This window comes from Ruditapes philippinarum, unplaced genomic scaffold (genome assembly GCF_026571515.1).
Source record: "Ruditapes philippinarum isolate M1 unplaced genomic scaffold, ASM2657151v2 ctg17983_1_1_1_1, whole genome shotgun sequence".
In the NCBI taxonomy this organism is placed as follows: Eukaryota; Metazoa; Mollusca; class Bivalvia; order Venerida; family Veneridae; genus Ruditapes; species Ruditapes philippinarum.
The window spans coordinates 1-16,994 of record NW_026852947.1 but is presented as its reverse complement, the minus strand read 5'-3'; the positions used below and the strand labels follow the sequence as shown (position 1 = coordinate 16,994).

Below are 16,994 nucleotides of genomic sequence, written 5' to 3'. Positions count from 1 at the left end.
AATTTGCATGCTCGCGTGATAGCGCCTGTTTAAGCAAAATGTCGACTCCATTTATATACCTACATGCGCAGTGTTATACAGGAATTACATTGAAAAGTTGCTATTTGACTATGAATTATTAAAATATTATATCAAAAAGCTAGTACGAGTAACTTAAGTTATATTGTCTTTCTTACTTCGAACGAATAAATAAATAAATAACATTAAAATAATGTTCTAAATCTGTTTTCATTTTTATCTTAAAGCTAAAAAAATATTGATAGGACATGTCAAAACTCGATTATATCAGTGTTTCTTCCAATTTAATACCTTCAAGATTGTTTCGTGTTCCCTCAGATCTAAGATTTAGCATTAGCCGAAGCTCATTTTCTCTATCTGTAAATAAAATACAACTCGTGCAATTACGGAAGTAGATATTAATATATTCAATAATAATAAATGTATGTGTGTTCTATAGTTTTTAGGAATTAAATAGGAGAAAATCTTTTTTTTTTTACTTTTCATACCAACCATTTTTCCAGATAAATTCTACGGCCAACACCGGCTTGTTTTGTTCACAATTATAAGCGTGAAATAAGAATCCCTCAAGAAAGCCCAACGCGGCAAAAATTGAAAATGTTGCAGGCTCGGTTTGATTGAGCCTGTTCATGGACGGTACTGTCAAGTGCAAACTACCGTCCACGCCCCCTAGCACCGGCTTAAGCAGAATTCAACACAAGCCCACTTAGAAATACAAGTATGCAAACTGTCTAATATCTACATTTATAAATGTAATTTTCATAAATATCATTTCATTATTCTTTTACAAGCATTAATGTATAAAAAAAATCTTCTTTTCCTATTAGTGTTGCTTTTTCTGTAGAATTAAGATTCTTCTTAAAGAAATGTTTCGCGTATTATCTCTACTATATAAACTATTCATAGTGTTAAGAAAAATCCTCAAACATTTCTATTCTGAAATATGTGTAATTTAAACATAATTTCAAATTCTTATTCTCTTTTTTATATATTTATACATATGTTTTAAAACCACATGCAACTTATGCATCACGCAACTTTAATTTATTTCTCAAATCCAATCAAGCTATTATAAAAAGAACATATATTCGTAAAAGTAAAAAGGAGAAAAAGATAATTATTTTACTTGAATTTTTAACTACACTGTTACACGTGTGTCGATAGCACATTGTTTTAAATTCAAACCATGGTCTAAGAACCTTGTAGGATTTTAAGCATCAAATTTTGCTATTTGTAAACCACAAGACAATTTCGTAAAAGACAAACCTTTTATCTGTTGCTCAATCAGTTGAAGTTTCAATTCATGCTGAAGACAGAAACATTGTGCAATACTAATTTTATTAAAACCATACGCATATCCTGTATAAACATGACTAAACAAACTTTAATTTTAATTTTATTTATTTTGCTGATATTCATTACTCATCCATAATTTATTAAGACCTAAGATAGAACTAACATAATAGAAAAGCACGGATATCTTCTTAATTGTATGATTATTTATGACAGATGTCAAAAAATTCTATGATCACAAAGTAAATAAACGTAATATAACAAAAAAAAAACATCATTTTCAAAATGTAGTCCTTTTCACTTTTCATGAATGAATTGTCAGTCTCAATTTTTTCTCTTCGCATTTTTATAAACATTCAAGTTTTAAATTATATAGTTACATGAAAGTAGAGAATGATCAGTTAGATATTTATCTGTCCAGTGGTCAGCAAGTTGACTGAACTAAATCAATCACAGGCCATAGACGATAATTATGTAAATAATTTCTCATTTAATATAAAGAGCCATTACATACTGGCCAAAAATGACCACTACAATACGATTGAAGACTCAATAAACAAATCACACGAAAACGCTATGATGATGGAAGTGCAGTAAAATTGCACGTTTTCGTGTTAAAATTATTTCACCCGAGAAAAAGTTTGAAAGAATCTCAATTCAAAAACGAAATCACTCAAATGAAGATAAATTTGTCATAACGTTATCAATTCATTTAAACAAAATTAAACAAATCTGTAAAACCAAGTGGCAGTTGTACATGTTTTACTTTTGTATAGTTATCGTGTATTCCCCTCCAACCCCCCCCCCCCTTCCCACTAAAGACCGTTTTATTGTCTCTTTGTTTGATATATAGTGCACAATGACTGCCTTAAAAAGAGTAACGATATAAACAGTGTCAATGTAGGAATTTCTTTCCTTCCTACCTAAATCGGGCAGTTATAGACATGATGACGCTGTGGCAGTTTTGACAAATAGACTAGCAATTTAGAATGGTAGTTTTTTTTCAAAGATCTTTTAAACTGTTATCCATTTAAAAAAGAAAATCATGATCTTTATATATCAACTGTAAAAGCGTGATATATCAAAACTCAAATGCATAAGTTATAAAATTTGCCTGTTGTTTTGCTGTTTGATATTTATCTTCTAGACTAGACATCCCATGCTCTCTCAGCTCTTTCACCTCATGTTCAAGGTTAATCTCGATTTGATTTCGCTGCACCTATTAAGCAATTTATGATAAGACTCCAGTCAATGATAAAAATCAGTGAAATTACAAATAAGTTTGAATAAAACTTAAATCATTTGCTCTGTATTTTTTTATATTTAGCCTTGCTGTTACTAGCTCGCGTTTACAAGACGATACAGGGTGATTCATTTACGTGTTAGAACAGATAAAGAGGTGGACTAAGTTGTTTTGTCATGATGGAACTGGAAATAATTTCCAAAAAATTACGTATCATATTTTTACGTCTGAACCAATAATGTTAGCGCTAACAATAAAAGTTTTCAAAATGACAAACGTACTAACGTTTTGCAGATTTTCAATAACCTGCAAAATAGCAAGCATTAAAGAATTTAAAAATTGCCAAAGTATATTGTGTAATATAAATTACTAAAAATATCAATATATTCCTAATTGATACATTTAGAAAGAAATACGATTAAGTACAAATTTTAATAATTTTTAAAGAACTTATTGAATACAATTATTTACTGATGTACAAGAACCGATAATGATGTATCCAAGGCAAATTGTGTCTTTATTAATGCTACATAACTACTCGTATAGAATAATTACCTTATCCAATAAAAGCAATGCCTTTTCAACGCCTGGCTCTTTTTTCAGAGGTGTATTGCCATTTTTGTCTTTGATTTCTAGTACTTCTTTAAACATTTTGATACATTTGTTTAGTTTACCGTCAGATAATTCATAATTTGGATTGTGGAGAATATCATTCCGCGCTTCCCGTGCCTATAAAAGTAATACTTCAGCATTTAAAGTCACTTCATAAATATTGTTTAAGGTTTTACCATCATAACGTATTATCTCCGCTTTGAAGAGTATTCAAATAGGCTAGAACTACAGTTAACTATATTGAAAATGAGGGCCGTGGGTTCAATCTCCAGAAGGGTCAACTATTTTTTTCTTCCTGTGTTTCTTTTAACACTTTTAATGTATCTCTTATGTCCCTTGTCCCTGTTTATTGGCTAAATTATGCCAAATCTAGTAATAAATATAGTACCTGATATTTTCAAAGTGTAATAAAATCAAAACTAGACGGTTAAAGTATTTAATTTTTTACAAGATCAACCAATATACTTTTTTTTGAATTTTGGGAAACTTCGAAAACAGGCACTCATTTTGGTAAATTTTAAGTGTTTTTTAAATTAGGCTCCCTAAGTAGGAAAATGGTCAGACATTTGGTAAAAATGGGTTGGGTAAGGTAACATTTTTATACAGATTTCATAAATTTTAAGTAGAAACCATATTTTTTCTTGTGTGGATTGTTAGCTGAATGGTACTATTTGTTTCTTACCAAAAATTAATGGGTAAACCTTTTTCAATAGGATGTTATTGCAGATATTTTAAAGATTTCTCATTTCTAAAAAAAGGCCCTCGTAACACCCTAGCTGGGTCTGGAAAAGTGGCCATAACTTGATTTCCGTACGTTAAACTTTGTTTAAATTTTGCATACAGGTGAACTTTAAAGGGACTCCACTGAGGTTTTTTGACCTGACGGGACTGGAAATATTTTTTTCAGATTATTACTCCATTTGATTTAGATCTATACCAATAACTTATGTGCAAAACTTCAGATCATTAGCTCGCTCCGTTTTTCCAGAATAATTAATATAATAGTGAAAATGACCCAAAATTGAAAAGCGTTTAAACGCTTTTCACTCAAATCGGACTTAAAATAGCACAGACATCCGATTTTTAATATGTTTGTTATATATTTCTTAATTATATCTTAATTATGTTTCTGTTTTAAGTGCTCATGTTTATCTACGTGAAAAATTAAGACTTTATGTTTTAGGCTTATAAACCTCAGTGGAGTTCCTTTAAGGTACATGTATACATCTGACCTATGATGTGAATTTTTTTAGTTCCTTATAGTGCCCATTGGGGTGGTACCTTATAGTTCCTTATAGTACCCATTAGTACCTAAATCACTTAACTTTGGTGTATTATAAAACTAATACGAAAATGATGTTTAAAACTTGAACAATAAAGATAAAATATGATATACATATGAGGTATGTTAAAAAAGTTTTTGGACTTTTGCTGTAATTTTCTATTTTGGTTTATAAAAAGATCTTGGTTGATATAAATCAAAAGGGTGTTTTTATTTCTAAAAGTGATGTTTACTTTTTTTATTTCTTTCACGAACAATGTGCATTTTAATTACCATGACAACGCATTATCGGCACACGCCGAATTGCTCATGCAACGTCATGTTAAATTGGACTGGACGTTAAATGTACAATGTTTAATTGACGAAACACACATCAAAATATGACAAACGTGTCTAATTTATATACCTGCGCAAATGCATCTCTTTTCCCATCGATGATAACTTTTCCTAGCATCATTTCTATAAACATGCTGTTTATACACAAACTAAGTAAACCTGAGCAGTCGACCTCTTTAGCTGATTGCTTGCCTTTGTAGCCAGGGGTGTTTATAAAGCATGTAGCAACAATCCACGGATCACTGCTCCATCTCTGAACATCTGTGTTCGTGAAAAGGGGAGTTCGAAAGCGATGATTACAAACTATTCGATCACACATTTTTCCACAAAATCCTCCGTTTGGACACATTTGTCTTGGCTTTTGTTTCTTTCTCAAATAACAAAAGCATTGCTGTTTATTTTGGCATGGACATTTGTCTGGTTTGTGTGGAAGAAGACTCTCATCTGTGCAAGTGTTACATATGTTTCCAAGTCTTTCTATAAGGTACTTGTGCTGTTTTTTAACAGCCTTGTCGGAAAAGTCCTCTAAACCCCTTTTCAAGTATTTTAACGCTAGAGCTCCTCTCACCCAATTTCTATACAATTCTTGTGCCATTTGTTTCCTGTGTAAAATATCTAATTCCCCTGAAAATAGAGAAAACAATGTTCATAAACCTTTGTTGATATCTGATAATTAAATATAAATATAATTGCTTGTTTGTTTTCTATTAATTAGTTTGAAACAAACAAAATAATCTGAATAGAGATAAATATAGCTGCGTACTTCATATTGTTAATGACAAATGACGAAATGAAAACAAACTTTTGCTTTAATTTTCACAAAATTAGTGTTATTTACGAATATATTGACCTTGAACTATAACAGTTGTTTTAGATGATACTTTTCCAAAGTCAACTGTATATTCACCCTCGTCGTGTAATGTTATATTCGTCAGCATCAGTTTGTGCTTAGTTCCTCTCGCTATTATGTTGTATCTGGCTGATGATTGTAGTAGTTTCCCGTTATGTCGCCAAACAGGTTTACATGTTATCAAGTTCGTCTTACACTCTATATCTATGTTTTTATTTTCAGTGACTTTAATTTTGACAGGCAAATCAACGACCAGACTTAATTCTTCATCTGTTACAATAGGATGAGATAATCGTATTTATAGAAGTTATGCTAAATATGTTATCGCTATAATCATTTGATCATAAATCTTATATCGCACGTTATAATAAATCACATAATTTATTGGAATTGACAAAGAATTCATTAAAATAATTTATTGTTAAAGGCAAAGGTTTCCTCTTCAGCGGTCAAACTCAAAGGAACCCTACTAAATCATATCATAAAAAATATTGGCTCGCATGACCGTTTTCTTGAATGCACAAATATTAACAGTTCCTAGTCCCTGTAATCAAAGACAAATTAATTATTTTGACATTTTGTTTTCTCTTTTTTGTGTTCGCCATTATGATTATCCTTGTACAGGTTTATTCTACATATCTACAAATGATACTTGTTTACTGACAATCAAACTAAGGTTCTGCAGTTCTATTGTAAATTTATTAGTGTCTTCAAAATGATTCAATGAAGATTACACTCTGAAAGATAAAAAACAACATCAATGAAAATGCCTAAAATTTATCCAAGGCTGGTTCTACTAGAGTCATATTTTAACTTGCCCTTAAGATACACAGCAGGTGTCATCAAAGGTACAGATCATGATTTTTTTCAGTTTGTCCCTTGCAGAATAAAAATTTAGAATATCAATTCAAGCGTACTCGCTTAATTTGATTTTCGATCCTGGATTATCTCAAATATTATATTGCTACAGCCAAAATATTTTTGTATATTTGCAAATATTGCATAAAGTGATGTATTTGGATACATTCATATGGATACAATTAAATACAAACTGTAATATAAATACTTAACATTTGACTGGATCATTTGATCTTTCTCTTCGCCAGTAATGTCATTCTCTGTTACGACATCTATTTCCATTGCAATTTTTAGATGAATGTTGATATCATTTGTCCTTGTTAATTTGCCTATTTGTGGTTTGCTTAATTTCATTGATTTAAATTCAAATGAAAACAGCATACGTTTACAATTAAAACTAGCTTTGTTGTCTATAAACTTTGACAACTCGCGTAATCGATCGAGCAATAAATATTGTTTCTCCTTGTAGGTCTTGTATGTTAGAGAGGCACATTCAACGTAATTTTCAATATCTTTTCTCTGATCATATATACATTGAATGGCTTTTACTTCTGGTACCGTTAGATCTGATTTAAACAACGCTAATGTTACAGCACATAATTGAAGAGTGTCCCACGTATTAATGTCGTCAATGACTTCACCTTTTTTAAATAATTGAAGATACTCTGTTTCGTACTGGGTCTTAAATGTATGTCTATTTTCATTTAACACAAATCTAATATCTTTTCCACATTTTTTCTGTTCTCTTTTTATAATGGCCTTCAATGCTATTGGTGATACTTGTCCCAAAAACAACATATGACGGAGGTAGTGTTCATACCCACTTGTCACATCACAGCTCTTCTGTAACAATAATAAGAATAGTTTTAGATGTTTCCTTTCCCATGATTGAATTTCAAAATTCGGTTTGATATTTCCTTTGGTACAACTTCACTTTATGACTTAAAAGTGTCAATACATTGCGTTATGAAATTTTACACACAGCAAAACAAGCATATCAATAGGATATCGATAACAATAAACAATTATTTTATTACATGTATATATCATGCGTAATCTAGGAAGGAATGTGGAAAGATATGATAAATCTTACCAGTGGTTCCATCTCAATTGTTTAAATTTCCATTTGTCTTAGCAGAGGAATATGTAATGGTCACATATAGAGCTAGAAACAGTCAAAAATATAAAAAAACATTAAATATATATAGTACTCCAGATTTGTTTACATTTAATGCAGAAATACTACACAACAGAACAAATCTTGATCACACCTAACTTTGATCGGAAATGACGTCGTTCCTGGTATAAATAACGTTATACTTTGATATGTAGCAAATTGCAAATTGCAAGCTATATAATAAAAGAGAAAGTGATTCCAGCACTTTTCATGTTGACGTTTGACAAACTTGAACGCTAAAGCCAGTGATATGGAAGAGATAGGTCGTCGCTTTAGTTCCAATTGACGCAAGTCATTTTTTATTTGTGAAAAATGTCGAGTTCGGTATAATTTTTTTCCAGCTCGACGAGCTCTACAAGATGATACTACTTGTGACATTGTAGAACGCCAACTCATGCATTTTATGTTGGTTACTAAATGACGTATGTTGGTTCTGTGACAATTTATTATGTTCAAAACTGACGCATCTCTTATGCCAATCAAACACGCTCAATACGGTATGTCTTGAAGCGCGGCCATTGTAATGAAAGCTGTGTTGAAATCTTTTGGACTTTTTCGATAAGATTTCATTTATCCTGATATGTTTTTGTTAATCTAAATATATTTTATAGAAACATAACCAGAGTATCTGTTCATTGTGCTCCAAAAGCAACTGTTCAGTAATTGACAGAATTGGAATTAGTGTACCAAGGAACTGAAATACTTTCGGATTTTCAAGGTTTCGGATAAAATGTAAGTAAGCATTGGAATCCGTTTGTCACATGTTTTATTACTGATATTTTGTAATTTATTTATAAATGTTATTATTTAATATGATATGAAAGATCTGTTGGTATTACAGACTGCAATCAACATAAAAAATTTAGAAAAAAGAGTTTGATTAATCGTCTGTTCGCAAGTGATTATTTATAGTACAATACAACTCATATCCTGTTAACTAGTATCAGCAAAACTGTCAATTAAAATATTGTTCTCAGACGATATAACAACACTGTGTCCAGATATCGGAAGATTTTACAGCCATCACACTTGCACCTATAAGACCTCTGTTGTGATGGTAAATAAATACTTTATTATTATAAACAGTGATAAACATATATCATAAGAAAAACACACTTCATCTTCTAATGCATTTTTTCCATTATATTCACTTATTCAGATTCACCGAAAACCAAGCTGACAAGAATTCGATGGTGATTGATTGATCTACCTAATTGACTCTTAGTACAAATCATTTGAACATACAGGAACTTCTTAAAACTGTGACTGTAATACATACAAGATTCAATGAAATTGTGAAGAAAACTTCGTGTCTGTGAAAGCATTTTTCATTTTGCCATCCACTCGAAGTGACACTAATTTCAGAAACACTTTGGATCATTCCTATGCCTTTCTCGAGTTCTTCATTCCAGGCGGTACAAAGCATTTGGGGTCTTCAGAAATCGAGTTTGAGCTAGTTACCAAATTATCCAATGCTAAAATCTGTATAGGCTCGATTTAACAAGATGCATATTTTCAACACTGTGTTTCCTGCCAATGCTTTGCAACTTGAAAATACTTAATGTTTCGGAATGTACAAATTTCATTAACGAGGATTTCGAAATTACTTCACAGTTAGCAAATTTAGATCACTTATATGTATCATTTACAAACATAAGGCCTGATGCTATAGCAATTTAGAACAATGTGTAAGAATTTTAAAACCTGATTTGCCGATTTTGCATATTTGCATTAAAGTGTTGAAAGTCATTAAAATGAAATATGGCTCAAAGAATTTGTGTCAAGACATTATGAATCGTTATTTGTTAAGAATTTGAAATGAATAAATTTAGTGTCACCCAAGTACTAAACATGCTAGAGGGAAGTGATTGAGATAATGAAATACTTGAAGACTCTGAAGATAACTTAAAACCTTTTAAAAGTATTCCATTACAAACAAATACTACTGATCGTGATGAATCAGCTAATAATTTATCCGTATGTCTATGTTCTTTCGTGACATTCATGAAACAACAAGTAAAACTAGAACTGTGTCCAAAGGACACGGATGCCCCAACTGACAAAATATATATGGTATATAGTGAAAGAATCAACAAGGGCCATAATTCTGTTAAATTTGGTCGCAGCTAAAATTCCTTCCTTTACTGCCATCTACACATTAAGGTTGTTCATCCCAGGAAGTTTAAGCAAAATCTGCCATCCGGTTTAAGAGGAGTTGCGTTCACAAAATTTGTACATAGTATATAGTGAAAAAATCAACAAAGGGCCATAATTCTGTTAAACTTGGTCGCAGAGAAAATTCCTTCCTTTACTACCATCTAATCATTAAGGTTGTTCATAGCTGGAAGTTAAGGCAAAATCTGCCATCCGGTTAAAGAGGAGTTGCGTTCACAAGATTTCGGGACGTACGGACGGACAGACGTACGGACGGACGGAAAAGTGCAACGCTATATGCTCCCCACTTTGTGGTGGCATAAAAAAAACCCTTAAAAGTGACTCAAAATCAAGATGTTATGCCTTGTACATTTAATTACAATAGCTATACAACCGTGAATAGAATAAGTAATCATTATCAAGTTCAATACACGGGATATTTGCATACTAGTGGTAATAATGAAACAGCTATTAATAGAATAACGGACATGACTAATATTCAATGCCCTAAACTGATGAATGTAACTACAGATGAGTTTCAAGTAAACTGTGAAGGGCCTTTGTCATTTAATTGCAATAATGAAACAACATCGAACACATCAACAGACATGAATCAAGTTCAATATCCTATGACAATTAATTATGAATTTGAGATGAAAAGAGCAACTTATATCAATCAACAAGAATTGTTTGTGTCTCTGAATGTATATGGCATGAACAGTTTGTCTGGGTCATTTTTATACGAACTGAACAATGACAATTTATGTATGGAATCTGAATATACAAAGTTAACGTAGTATCGATGTCTTTTTTAATTTTAATCAAACAAGCTGTCAAGAAGTTGATACATTCCAATACACAAGGAACACAAACGAAGAATATGACATCTTTGAACTAGACAATAATAACACTATGTTATTACCAAGCAGATAAAAAGCCGCTAAGGAAAAATGAATCTTTGATGAGACGAATTCAAATTTGTCAAATGAGATAGAAAATGAAAAAGAGAACACTCAGACAAGTGATCAAAGTCAGGTTTTTGATGGACCTATCACTAAAAATATCAACAATCAGTCTTGTCAGAATAGTGCTGTTACACATGGACGGAAACGAGTGAGACATAAGGAAATGTGGTCAAAACAATTTATAAAAGTTGGAGACAAGCAGGTAAAGAATATATAAACCGGCAAGGAGTAAAGGTTCCACAGAAAAACAAATTGTAAAGGAAGTAGCAACTGTCGAAGAAAGTGTACTCAGCAGTTTAGTTATGAACAAATTCAAACTATTCATGACAGATATTGGTCATTAGACGATAATGGGGGTTAGAATTGTTTCATTGCCCATACAATAACTAAACGCACTAATGAAAACAAGAAAAAGGATAGTTATCGTAGATATACTAAGGAGTTCTTTTTCTTCCGAAATGATGATAAGATACAGGTGTGTAAAGACTTTTATCTAGGTGTCCTTCATATATCAGATATTCGTTACAGACACTACTTCAAAAAAGTTGATACAAAAGAAGGAAACGAGTTTAGGGATATGCGTGGAAAACCAACAAAGAGACGAACAAGTGACTATGAAATCAACGTCATTCGGAGACATATTAAATCCTTTCAGTGAATACCGTCTCATTACTGCCGTTCAAACTTTTTCACAGAATATGAAGAACCAGATTTAAATGTAAACATAATATCGAAAAGGAATTTCAAGAAAAATATAACAAACACATTTGTGATAGAAAAAAGCAACAAAAATGGAAAGAGACAAATATAGAATGAAGAAAACAGACATGACTGTTTCTTTTGATTTAGAAAATGTAATACTCTTGCCAAAAGCGAATGTAAACAATTTCTTTTATAAAAGAAAATTAGACATGTATAATCTCACCGCACACGTATTAAAGGATGGAACAGCATATAACTGTATCTGGAATAAAATAATCAGAGCAAGAGGAGCCAATTGGATTGCTAGTGCGATTGTAACTATTCTGAAATACATAAAAAGAGTCAATCTAACAATAAAGTATTTTACATTATGGTCTGACAACTGAATTCCACAAAATGAAAAGGTAAGCAAATTGTCTTTACTTTAATTCCATTCAAAATTGACACAAACTATTATTTTGAGCCAAACTGACAATGCGTCACTTTACAAAATATTAAAAACAGCTACAACGTATTTTTTAATGACATTAATATATTTTGTTTACTAAATGTATAAAAACAATTAAAGGCATGACACTTAAATTGTGCTAATATATCTGCACATATTTTGTTTATGTCTTAATTCTCATATGAATTTGTCAAATAGTTAAAAAAGATACAAGACTTTTAAACTTTAAACCTCATTTTTTTGAAATGAAAGAAATACGACATACATCACTCTTGAACTAAAGCGACGAAGTGTTGCAAATCTACTTTATCTTATGAGCATACTTATTCAAGCTGAGTCTGCAATTTTTAAGTACTTGTTTCTATTGCTACTGAAGGATCTCATTTCCAAAAGCAGGCGTCAGGTGATGTTTATTTATCAGACCATTGTAATACAACTTTGCCTTATTGACACCTTTTTTAATCAATTAATAAAACTATGATGAATGAACCAATATACTGGTATATTAGGGTATCAAAGCTTTTAATGATATAATATGATTAAAATATATGTTACAACTTTTTTACCAATCTGAATAAAATTGACAATAATAATTGTTTTGATGTCTATTTATGCACATTTAATGAATTCGACCTTGGCAAAAAAATAACATTGACCTTAAAAGATTTTAATAACATTGTGCTTTAATTGATTATAATAAACTATAAATTTGTTATAAAAGGATATATTGTATTCATACTTTGACATAATAACCCTTTAAACAATCCATTCGAGTAAGTCAAGTGAACTGGACTTTGACTTAAAAGGACCTTGTCTTTTAAGATTAAATAAAAAGTACAATATTGCCAAGTTTATAGATTGGTTTGTTTCACCCTTAAACAAATAAACACTATACATAAAATGAACATATTGCGCTACTATAGTTTTATAGTTTTACCTTTACCTTTAAATGACCTTACACTTTGAAGACGAATAGTTGATTTTTTTTTCTAAAATTGGCCATACTTTGTAAATCAATCGATGTATAAGATTGATACGTAAATTATCATCACTTAGTATATGACCGCCGTGCAACTCAACTTTAATCATGACCTATAAATTATCATGTCCAGTAACGTCAATTTATTAACTACTTCTAGAGTTATCCACATGTTTGTAATTACTAGATGATCTGCATACGTTTGAGGGCATAAATTTATTTTGAAGAGTTCCTTTTCAAACTCATCTTGACATTGACTTGACATTGACCTCGTGATGTTGACTTCTGCGGTTATCTTTCGATATTTACATATATATATTTATATATTCATAAATTGGCCATTACATTTTTTAACCTACAGAAGGATTTGAGTGATGCTTGGAAAAATAAATCACACAGAATTATCATGGTGAGGAATTCAGTTATTACATTGAATTTCAATAACCGGTCGAAACCTTAAATTTTAAACATTTTTTTTCTATTGTATTCAATAATGGATGGTCATCAAACATTGTCTCTATCATTCTATCGTAGCTTTTTTCAAATTTGCTCATATCAATTTGATTGGCCTCTTTTAGAGGCTGATAAAGTAAAAAAAAAAAAAAAAAAAAAAAAAAAAAAAAAAAACAACAACATAAAACATCTTTTCCTACTAACCAATCAATGGATCATCACCTGGCCCCGTGTTCACAAAGATTTACGGGTCGGGATCACGATCAGGATCAAATTTAAAAAGTCAAATATTCTCCATTATTTATCCTCATAGTTTATATTTTCAGTGTTAACTTGCTAAAACTGGACTTGAAAAAAACATGTTTTTGAAATTTTAGAATAAATTTATTGTCATTTTTACAAGATATGAGCATTTTACAGTTGATCCAAATTATGATCTTGATCCTAAAATTGATCATCATTTTGATCCAATTATTTTTGTATTTGTTTTTGTTTTTTGTTGATTTTATCCCAAATTAAGTTGGTTTCTTTGCAAATTAACAGTTATTTGTATTTCGAATATGTACCATTTATTTCTAGCATAATACGATCAGTTTTAGTTTCATAAAACAATGAAAAAATCAGGATCATCTGATCCTGATCCTAATTTTTTCTTTGTTCGGAACACGGGGCCAGGCTTTGTCTGTAGCATTCTTCGATTCTTAGTTTGTTCAAATTAATTTGATTCGCCCCAGTTAGGGGCCCCTCGAGCTAAATTTTAAACGTCTTCTACTAGTAAATTTATTTATTGCTATATTAATCTGATTTATTAGTTGCTTGAGCTAAAAATTGAAAATCAAACTTAACAACATCTTATTCTTATGAATTTGTGGATGGATGATCACCAAACTTTGTCTGTAGCATTAATACTCTTGGAAAGGCTGTTATCAAAACTGTTAAAATTAATTTGATTAGCCCCCTTTAGGGGCCTCTAGAGATAAAAATAGAAAAAAACTTAAACATCCTCTTCTACTTGACTAATTGATAGATGATCACCGTACTTTTATGTAGCCTTCTTATGTAGTGTTATCAAATTAGTTCAAATCAACTTGAATTAATATATTTAACCTTGAATTTCAACATCTTCAACTGAATTTATTGAAGAATAGATAGCTATAACATTCTTAGAGGGGTTTCTATCAAGTTTGCTTAAATTAATGTTAATTGGTCCTTTTAGTAGGGGCCGCTGGGACTGACATAAAAATCTGTAAAATCATTTTGGTCCCTTCCAGGAACTAAAAAAAACAAAAAGTTTCTACTTAATTATTTGATGGATGTCCAGCAAAGCTTTGTCTATAGCATTTTTAAAAGAGACAATCAGTGTTGGGAAACTATATAACTAGAGGGGCAAGTTGACGTTAAGCTGGATTTTCCTTTCGGCAAGTAAATGTTTATTTAAAAAATGATTTCTAACACTGAGAAACAGTTGTTTTTGGTGAGCAATTTTGGACCATCATGACCCTCTTTTTTACTGTGTATTTCTTAAAATCTATCACATATTTCCACTTTAAAGCGGTCTTCAACTTTTATTTCTTTTGGAAAGAACAATTTGTGCTGTGTTTAACAGAAAATCCTTAAGGTTTTTATTTGCTTAATCCTTTTTATTTTTGACCATTAATTCAGACACTCACCACACAAATTTTGCAAAGAATATTAGGGGACCTTTCATGCACACATAACCTCCCTTAGATACATACTACAATACTCTAAGAATTGACATGAACTCAATGTTAGACATTGTAATTTTTAGTTGTATTATTATGTTCTAACATATTCAATACATCTTGTATAAGAGCATATTGAAGAAAAAATATCTTGTTTCCAAATAAAATTGCCAAACAATTAACTAAATGAATAAATGACATCATTTCAAGTCGTTTTTCCATTGCATTCTTTTATACTATGCCTACACAACAACAAAGTCATTAACAAATTAATATTACAACTGTCAGTTATTGTATGTTATGTTTAAAAGATAAATAGCCAAGCTTATAGATACGTTGGCAAACATTGCATTATATTAGCCAGGTTCATAGACTTCTGGCTCCGGTAAAAATCGTGTTAGCTAGGTCCATACATTTTGATTTCCAGCGTATAGTTATACACTATTTTATTATTAATGCTCAAAATAAAAATGTTCCTTGTGATGTCTGACTTCCTTTTTCATGTAAACAATGTTATTAACTTGCAATCAAGGTGTTCTTCAATGTCAAATAAAACATATCAATTAAGTTTCTATCATAAATTATAGTCTTGATATTGTAAGTGATAAACTATACACTTATAATGGGGCGCAACTCATTCAGTATTTCATTTCTTAGACTCATTTGTTTTTGGATATCATAATTTACTGCCGCACTTAGAAACGAAACGAAAATTCATGTAGTGTATTCTAAGGAAAGTTATAGTTTGAACTTGAATAGTCTGGGGCTGATGGTAAACGAAATACCATAATTATGACGCTTCAGGGACATAGAAAATGTGAGCTTTGATAAATATGTTTCAAGTACAATCCAAAAGTTGAGTTTTAATATATAGTTTGATAAAATATATAAGGTACTGTAATAGATGAAGTAATACAAGAAGCGCCGCAATGCGACGAAAACCAGGTTTTCAACAACCAAGTTTTGATGTGACAGCAATCAATAGGCCAAAAAGCACTGAAGTTATTGAGTAGAAGCTGAAAATTCTATTGTAAGCAAATGACCCTGAACTTGCTCCCAGATATCTTAGTGGCAATCCAAAGCTGCCACTCGGCAAGTTTGGTGTCAAAAGGTCAAAGCAAACTCAAGTTTTAACATGAAAACTAAATATATGTACATTAACCTTGATCACAGACACCCGGGTAGCAATCCAAAGCTGCCTCTTGATATAAGCTACCCATTCATCAAGTTTGGTGTCATTAGGCCAAAGCAAACTCAAGTCATTGAGCAGAAACTGAATTTCTATTTTTAGTAACAGTGACCTTGACCACAGACATCTGGATAGCAATCCCAAGCTGCCTCTTGATATAACCTATCCATTCACCAAGTTTGGTGTCAATAGGCCAAAGCAAACTCAAGTTATTGAGCAGAAACAGTGACCTTGACCTTGATAACAGACACCTGGGTAGCAATCCCAAGCTGCCTCTTGATAAAAGATATCCATACACCAAGTTAGGTGTCAATAGGCCAAAGCAAACTCAAGTTATTGAGCGGAAACTGAATTTATATTTTTAGTAACAGTGACCTTGACCTTGATCACAGACACCTGGATAGCAATCCCAAGCTGCCTATTGATATAAGCTATTCATACACCAAGTTTGGTGTCAAAAAGCCAAAGCAAACTTAAGTTATAGAGCAGCAACTGAATTTCTATTTTTAGTAACAGTGACCTTGACCTTGATCACAGACACCTTGGTAGCAATCCCAAGCTGCCTCTTGATATAAGCTATCCATAATCACCAAGTTTGGTGTCAATAGGCCAAAGCAAACTTTAAGTTATTGAGTAGCAAACTGAATTTCTATTTTTTAGGTAACAGTGACCTTGACCTTGATCACAGACACCTGGGTAGCAATCCCCAAGCTGCCTCTTGATATAAGTAAG

The 16,994-nt window shown here is 31.4% G+C and overlaps 1 protein-coding gene across 1 annotated transcript; it reads right to left on the bottom strand.

The window, feature by feature from the left end:
- Positions 1-2,141: 2,141 nt before the first annotated feature.
- Positions 2,142-13,472, bottom strand: LOC132729014 (uncharacterized). The gene is made up of 5 exons (XM_060714751.1): positions 7,586-13,472; positions 5,635-7,335; positions 4,855-5,408; positions 3,110-3,283; positions 2,142-2,530 (listed from the first exon to the last, which is right to left on the bottom strand). Exons 2-5 carry the CDS (start codon positions 5,720-5,722, stop codon positions 2,393-2,395), a joined length of 954 nt encoding a protein of 317 aa, XP_060570734.1. The 5' UTR covers positions 5,723-7,335; positions 7,586-13,472; the 3' UTR covers positions 2,142-2,392.
- Positions 13,473-16,994: the final 3,522 nt, after the last annotated feature.